General features: G+C 40.4%; 1 protein-coding gene across 1 annotated transcript; it reads left to right on the top strand.

Annotated features, from left to right (window-relative positions):
• Positions 1-6,910: 6,910 nt before the first annotated feature.
• Positions 6,911-8,268, top strand: LOC132426330 (lysine-rich nucleolar protein 1-like). The gene is given in 3 exon segments (XM_060013199.2): positions 6,911-8,065; positions 8,067-8,213; positions 8,215-8,268. Coding segments are annotated over 3 exon segments (1,356 nt in total).
• The last annotated feature ends 433 nt before the right edge of the window (positions 8,269-8,701 follow it).

The following is an 8,701-nucleotide window of genomic DNA, read 5'->3' as shown; positions in this document are numbered from 1 at the left end:
GTCCATCGATGAATGAATGGATAAAGAAAATGTGGCATAGACACACACACACACACACACACACACACACACACACAAATATATACACAAACACGAATATATTTAGCCATAAAAAAGGAAATTCTGCCATTTATGACAACATGTATGGAACTTGAGGGCATAAATATTGTATGGTCTCACTTAAATGTGGAATATAGAAAAAGAAACCATTGATATCAGATACAGGGAACAGATTGGTGGTGATGGAGGCAGTAGGGGTGGGTAGGGGTGGGTGAAATGGGTGAAGTTGATCAAAAGGTATTAACTTCCAGTTACAAGTCCTGAGAATGTAATGAAAAAACATAAAAATAAAGACATGTTATTTGAGCAGCAACCTGAAATAAGTAAGGGAGAGAACCTGGTGGAGATCTGGAGGAAGGATGTTCCTGATTCCAGGGGATCACACTTGGTATAGTCAAGAAAGAGCAAGAACTCTCTGTGGCTGAAGCAGAGTGATCAGGGAGACTGGTGGTAGGAGATGAGTTTGGAGTGGTGGGCAGGGGCCAGACCCTTCAAGGCCTTGGAGGCCTTTGGTGAGGACTTCGGATTTTGTTTTAAGTATGATGGGAAAGTACTGGAGAAATTTGAAGAGGGAAAAGCTATGATTCTATTTACATTTTAAAAGACAACTTTGGTTGCTGTGCAGAAAGAATAGACTGTGGAGAAGCAGAAGCAGGGAGACAAGTTAAGTGGTTGTGCTGAGTCTAGACAAGAGATGATGGTGGTTTCAAGTAGACTGGAAGCTGTGAAGATGGTAGAAAATGGTTGGATTTGGGACATATTTGAAAGTAGAGTTCACAGAGGAGTTGTGTAGGGGGTTGAATGGTGGCCCCTAAAAAAGATATGTCTACATCCTAGCCCCTGGAACTTGTGAATATGACTTTATTTGGACAAAGGGTATTTGCAGATGTAATTAAGGATCTCTAGATAAGTTCCTTCTGTATTATTTGGGTATGCGCTAAATCTAATGACAAGTGTCCTTGTAAGAGACAGAAGAGGAAAAGCTACAGACAAAGGAAAGAAGGGAAGAAGGCCATATGAAATTGGAAGCAGAGAGTGGAGTTATGCAGCCACAAGCTAAGGAATGCCTGGAGTTTCCAGAAGCTAGAAGAGACAAGTAAGGATTTTCCCCTATGGCATTTGGAGGGTAGGCAGCCTTGCCAACACCTTGATTTCAGACTTCTGGCCTCCAGATCTATGAGACAATTAATTTCTGTTATTTTAAGCCACTAAATTTGTGGTAATTTGATACAGTAGCCCTAGGAAATAGGCTGGTAAATTGGAGACAGTGTGTGAGGTGAGTCTGTAGCTCAGGAAGAGGCCAGGGCTAGAGATGTACATTTGGTACATGTCTGTATATTATTACATTGAAGGCCATGACTCTGAAATCAATCAGCAGGAATCAGTGTAGATAAAGGAGAGAAAGGAAGTGATGTCATTGAAGCTAAGGAAGTGTGTCAGGGAGAGTGCAACCAACTTTATCAAATGTTGCCAAAAGGTTCAGTGAGATGAGGACCAAGACTTGGCCACTGGATTTGCTGAGACTGCTCATGATCTTGTCAAGGATGGTTTCAGTGGCAAGGCAGCAAAGAATTTTAAGAAACTTCCCAAGGTCACCCTGCTAAAGGAGTTCCAGGGCTCAAGGAGACAGAAAAATTTAAACATTGTCAAATCTTATAGGTTCCATTCTGCTTTGTTATGCAGCTTGACAAGGGGTGTACTCAGATAGAACTGGAATAAATGTTACTTATCTAGTTTATTGATATAATAGTACTCATCATCATTACGATCGTAGCTATCATTTATTGAATGTTTACTATGTGTTAGGCCCTGTGTTGAATGATATAAAAATATACATATGTAATCTTATCCTTCCATCAACCTTGAGAAGTAGGCTTTATTCCCATTTCACAGATGAACAAATGAAATCAGCTTTGGCACTTAATACTTATTGTAGTTACAACCTCTAACATCAAATGATTCCATATCTAAGGCCTAAGGCATTTTACATTACTTTTGCTTAGGGAATTGTTACAATATCTTTTGCCAGAGACATGGTGATACATTCTTTACTTCTCTTCCACTCCCACTTGGGATTTCTATAACTCCAGAGCAAAGATATTGAAGACCAAGGTACATCTGAAATTTTTACATCTCTACTTGACAGGTGATATAACTGACAAGATGTCAAAACCCACAAGGAGAAAATAACGTTACGGAGTAATTATTATGTATCAGGCACTGTGCTAAACAGTCTACATGCATGAATTAATACACCCAGGGCTCAATGAGGCTTGGAGTGTTTAAGTGATTTAGCCAAGGACCCATATCTAATAAGAGGTGAGGCTAAAGTTTCAATCCACTTTGGTCTAGTTTTAAAATCCATTTCCTTTACCACAAACTGCTTAAATACCCTACACATTAGGATATTGGTTGTTACCATGAGAAGAGAGTATGAAATTGGGAAGGAACCTCTATAATGTATCTGGTCTTATCCTACCTTTCTAGATTTTGTTTATGTTCCCTTATATGTACCCTGTGTTTTAGATAAATGTCTTACATTTTCCTGCCTGTTAAGGTTTGGCTCACCATCATTCCCTTTGTTTTAATTCTGTTTATACCTGAAATACCGGCTCAAAGGCTAACTCCTACGTGCAGTCTTCCTTGATCTCTCTCAGGGCTGCCCTTCCTTAATAGTTCATAGTTCTCGGGCTTCCCTGGTGGCGCAGTGGTTGAGAGTCTGCCTGCCGATCCAGGGGACGCAGGTTCGTGTCACGGTCCGGGAGGATCCCACATGCGGCGGAGCAGCTGGGCCCGTGAGCCATGGCCGCTGAGCCTGCGCGTCCGGAGCCTGTGCTCCGCAACGGGAGAGGCCCCAACAGTGAGAGGCCCGTGTACCGCAAAAAAATAAAAAATAAATAGTTCATAGTTCTCTTACAGAAAGTATCCCTAAGTGCCTTGTACTGAGATTATGTCCATATTTTTTTATCTCTGCTCTAGTCTGTAATGTTCTTTAGAGGCAAAGGCTGTCTTCCTGATCTTTGCATATTGTCAACAGTGTCTTTTCTTTAAACGGTACTCAATTTGTGGACTTTATTATTTTGAAAAACTAGGAAACTTTTATAAGTTATGATTAAATGCAATCATGCTTTTACAGATACCTTTCTTATGGTTTTAACTATAGGGTCAACTCTTTCAAAAACAGATTATGCCAATGACTCTCAAATTTTATTGTGCATAGGAATAAACAGTGGATCTTGTTAAAAATGAAGATTCTGATTCTGTAGGACTTGAGATTCTATATTCCTAACAAGCTCCCAGATGATGTCAATGCTGTTGACTCACAAACCGCTTTTTGAGTAATGAGAGATTTTTAATCCTAATGAAACACAATAAATCATTGTCAACAATTAAGGATGTTTCATCACCTAACTAGGTAATACCCTACATTCCAGACAGGCTAGCCAAATTCCCTTTATTCCCAAGGCCACACATTCTCCAAACCTATACCTAGACAAGGAAAAGAGAGAAGGTTATCTTTAATCCACTAAGTAGATGTTCAATTGCTACCTGGAGGACTTTAATAAGGAAAAAAATTCTTTCTCCACTGACTTAGCACCACCTAATTTCTGTGTGCACTGTATTTTCATTTTTGGAATAAGAAAAATTAATTCAGTTGGGAAAATTCTTAAAATCTTGGATTTAGGTTGCTAACAAAGTTTTATGAGTAAAAAGGATTTGAAACTTTAAAATTTATATAGTGTTTAGGGATAGATACTAAGTATTATATGTTTCTCAATTTAGTCTTGGAAAAAGCATAAGTGAAGTTTTAAAATGTTTACTTTAATACTAAAATGCTTTTAAGACTGTTTTTTTTTTTAAGATAAGCAATCCTGGCAAATAATAGCCTTTCTCAGGAATCTGGCAGATTTCTTTTCCTTGGCATTATCAGGCGAGTGACTGACCAAGACTTAGAAAGCATTTTGTGCTGCTCAGTGGAATGCAATAATATATTAATACATTGAGCAAAAATCTAGACAACATTCAGTGGAAATATTTCCATCTCTTGTTTTTATTTTAATTTTCTCTTATTAAAATTTTTTCCTTAGGGGACATCTAAATCAAAGATGTTCTGAGAATTCTGCATATAGTTTTTCCTAGTTCTTAAATATATTTTGAATATATAAGAATGTTTAAGGTAGCACTTAGATATCAATATGTGACGTGTTCTCAAAGACACAGAATGGCAACACTTCAATCTCAGATTTGTAATTATGAAATTATGAGAGTCTCACTGTAAGATTAGATAGGATAATGGTAGCTGCTTAAATCTGAATCTCTCTCTCTCTCTCTCTCCCTCTCCCTCTCCCTGTCTCTCTCCCTGTCTCTCTGTCTGAAGTTGGCCTATAGCCCCACAATTAGGTCATTTGCAGCATAACTGGGAAAAATTCTATGAACTTTATTTTTAAAGAGGAAATAATCATCCAAGAGCAGCATAGTTGGTTCTGGAACTCAGAACAGAGTGAAGTTAGTAGGGAATACAAAGAAGAGAGGTGAATACAGGTGGAATCGGGTCATGGTGGTAGTGGCACACATATAGTATCAATTAGGGTTCAGCTCCAGAGGTAGAAGGTTCACCTCAAGTCAGAAAATACTGGAAATATATCTAAGCCCTGGTAAATCTGAAAAAGAACTACTAAGGACTCAAAAGGAAGGAGTTCAGGAAGTATATGGAACTAGAGGCAGCAGTCTTGAGAAGTAATTCCCAGCACTTAAGAAACATTTCCAGAGGTGGCCATAACAATTCTTTCATCTCTTGTGCCTTTTTTTTTTTTTTTGCAATGTGACTTTGCATTTTTCCCACTAAGAGATGGAGTTTTGAATCCGGGTTCCTATTGTGACTTTCTGTGAGATATAGATTGTGGAAGAAGTGAGACTATGTAACTTCTGAAGCTAGGCCTTAAGAGTCCTTGCACCTTGCACTTGTGACCTGTTGGAACTCTGAGCCACCATGTGAAGAAGTCAAGCTACCCCACTGGAAATTACATGAACACAAAAGGACATGAAGTTGAAAGGTCTTGAGAGGAGATAATTCCTGGAGGATAAAGTGCCACAAGGAGGATAAAGTGCCACTAGGAAGATAAAGTTCCATAAGGAGGATAAAGCGCCACAAGGAGAAAGTCCCCAGTCCTCCAGTCATCCTAGCAGAAGTTACCAAAGCCATCTTGGATCTTCAATCCCAAATTGCATTGGCATAAGTGAGCCCAGTGGATACCATGTGAGGCATAGACAAGCTGTCCCAGTTGAGCTCTTCTCTGCTAACTCACAAAATCATAAGCAAATATTATTTTTAGCCATTAAGTTTTGGGGTGATTTATTATGCATCCATAGATAACCATTACAGAAGGGTACCACTCCTTCCCTGGAAGAAGGAGGTAGCCCTGAATTGTTGATGGTGAAGGGAAAAAAAGAAGGTGAGTAAAAATAAAATATCCTACTAAACCAACATAGAATTGAAACTAAGAAAAATACAGGATAGCAACAACAGCAATAAAAAAAAAATTTAAACTGTTTATTTAAAAAACTTCACTCCCTGTAGCAACATTAGAGAGCACTCATGAAGTAAGGAACTGAGTTAGTCATCCAAACTCCCCTTTTGCTATTGCTATTCCAGGAAAATGTAACAGAAATAAACATGAACAGAAGACAAAAGACACTCAACATCTAATAGAAATTCCAATAATTATAAAGCAGAAAATGATTATCAAGATACTTTGGTGCATTAAAACCTAAAAGATGAAAACTATGAGGCACATAAACACTAACACGACTTTCCAAAATGAATTTAATGTCACTGAACAAGTAATCGCTGATATGAGAAAACAGCATAAATCAAAAGTTCGAAGTCTGAAAATAGAACTGGAAAAACAAGAGGAAAATATGAATGGATGCTAAACAAACTCAGGACAAAAACTGAAGGAAAAAACAAAGACATTCAGGAATGGACAATGAATTACAGGGTATCCAAGGAAGAATAGATATGCCCAAAACAATAGCAAGGGACAGAGGATGAGAAGAAAAAGAAATGATTAAAAAAATTAAACTATAATAAAGGTATGTGATAATATATTCAAAATACTAAAAATTATCAACCAAGAACACTATGCCCAGCCAAGCTGTCCTTCAGAAATAAAGAAAAAATAAAGGCTTACCCAAACAAATGAAAGCTGAAGGAGTTCATCACCACTAGAACAGCCTTGAAAGAAATCCTAAAGGGAGTTCTTTGAATGCAAGTAAAAGGATACTAACTAACATCGTAAAAACATATGAAGGTAGTGTAAAATTTCCTGGTAATGGTGACTATATAGTCAAAGTCAGATTGTCTAATGTGGTAATGATATTGCATAATTCACTTATAACTCTAGTTTAAAAGTTAAAAAATATTGAAAATAGCCATAACTACTGTAATCCGTTATTGGATATGCAATATAAAATATATGTGAACTGCAACATCAATAACCTAAAACGTGGAGGAAAGGAGAATTGTAAAGTTTAGGAATGCTCTCAAAGTTAAGTTGTTATCAGTTTAAAATAGGGTATTATCATCTTAAGGTATTTTACATAAGCCTCATTATAACCCAAGGGGGGAAAATCATGTAGTAATTATACAAAAAGAATAAAAAGTCAAAATGCAGACAACGAAAGTCATCTAATCACAAAAGAAACCAGCAGGATAAGAAGAAACAATGAATCTACCAAAAAACCCAAAAACAAAACAACAAATGACAATAGTACACCCTTACCTATCAATAATTATTTTGGACGGTGGAACGGGCTCTCACGTGGAGGCGGGGAAGTTTGGCCTTCGGGAATGATCACTAAGACTCACAAGGGAGACCTGGGCCTTGGGCTCCCAGAGAAAAAGAAGAAGAAGAAAAAGAAGGTAGTTAAAGAACCAGAGACTCAACACTCGGTTTTAAACAGTGACAGTTATTTTGCGGAGGTTTGTCCCACAAGAGCCACATCACCCTCGAAGAATATGGTCCAAGAGCAGGCACCCGAAATGCCTCTAATGAAGAAAAAGAAGGACCACAGCACCGTCTGCGAGGAGCCCCTAGAACCTGAGACCATGCTACGTGCCAGACGGATTGAGCCATCGCCCAGCCCCAGAAAGCAGGCACTAGGTCCTTCTGAGTCCCTCGGTAGGGAAAAGAAGAAGAAGAGAAAGTCCGTGTCCCCTGGCTCAAGGGTGAAGACCTCCCCAGACCCCAGGCAGGGCGAGGGGGTGACCAGAGCTGGCAAGAAGCTCAAAAAACACAAGAAGGAGAAGAAGGCACAGGGAGCTACAGCCTTCTCAGCCAGGGACCCTTGGTTCTGTGAGGCCAGGGATGCTTTGTACACTTGCTCAGCTGGGAAAGGTGGCGTCCCTGAGCAGGCAGCCTCGGAACAGAAACGGAAGCAGGGGAGCCCCAGGGAACACAACATGAAGATGAAGAAGAAAAAGAAAATCCACCAGGAGGGAGATATCCCCCTGGGGCACCCTGAGCTCTCCAGGTCTGTGGAGAGCAGCCGTAGGAAAGGAAGTAAAAAGAAGTCAGTCAAAGTTGAAGCTCCAGAATACATCCCAATAGGAGATGAGCCCAAGGCCCCTGTGAAGAAGAAAATGAAGTCCAGGAAAAAGACAGAGCAGGCAGACACTCAGGAGCCCGCCCTGAAGAGGAAGAAGAAGAGGCAGGAGAGCAGAGTAGCAGGAGAACCTTGGGAGGAGCAGCCAGACACGGACTTGGAGGTAGTGTTGGAAAAGAAGGGCAACACGGACGAGGTGCACATAGACCAGGTGAGGCGAAAGGCCTTGCAAGAAGAGATCGATCGTGAGTCGGGCAGGACGGAAGTTTCTGACACCAGGAAGCAGACGGGAACTCAGTTTGGCCAATGGGATACTGCTGGCTTTGAAAACGAGGAACAGAAACTGAAATTTCTCAAACTCATGCGTGGCTTTAAAAATCTGTCCCCTTCATTCAGTCACCCCCCCCAACATGGTCGGCAGGCCCAACATGGCCCTCAGCAAGAAGGTGGCCGACACCCTGCAGCAGAATCTGCAGCAAGACTACGACTGGGCCATGAGCTGGAAGTACAACCGGAGGGCCGGCCTCGGCTTCTCCACGGCTCTGGACAAAAATCTTTTATATTGACAGGAGTGCATCCAAGTCAATCAGGTTTGAAGGTTAAACTCTCCTGTCTTGTCCCCCAAAGCGGTTCTGTTATGCAGATGAAAGCCATAGGACAGTTGTCTCGAATCGAACTCCTGCAGAGATAAAGGACAACTATGTTGATGTGCTTGGAAAAACTGGGGTGAGGGCAGCTCGTTTCAGGAACCAGGATAACATGTGAGTGGCTGAAACCTACTGTTTTCTGTGTGAAGCTTCCATCCCTGTTGAAGACAGTGAGTATCAATAGCAGTAGCTCACACTCATCTAGGGCTTACTGTGTGCCAGGCACATATGTCTCCCTTGCATTAACGTATTTAATCTTCATGATTCTGAAACAGGTGCTATTATTATCCCCATCTTATAGATGAGGAAACTGAAGTTCAAGAATGAAGTAATAACATTGCCTGGGGTCACCCAACCAGTAAGTGCCAAGCGCACTTTTGTGCCCCAAG

Source organism: Delphinus delphis, chromosome 5 (genome assembly GCF_949987515.2).
Source record: "Delphinus delphis chromosome 5, mDelDel1.2, whole genome shotgun sequence".
NCBI classification, from domain to species: Eukaryota; Metazoa; Chordata; class Mammalia; order Artiodactyla; family Delphinidae; genus Delphinus; species Delphinus delphis.
Note: the sequence above shows the minus strand (reverse complement) of the source record. Positions and strands in the feature narration are given on the sequence as shown.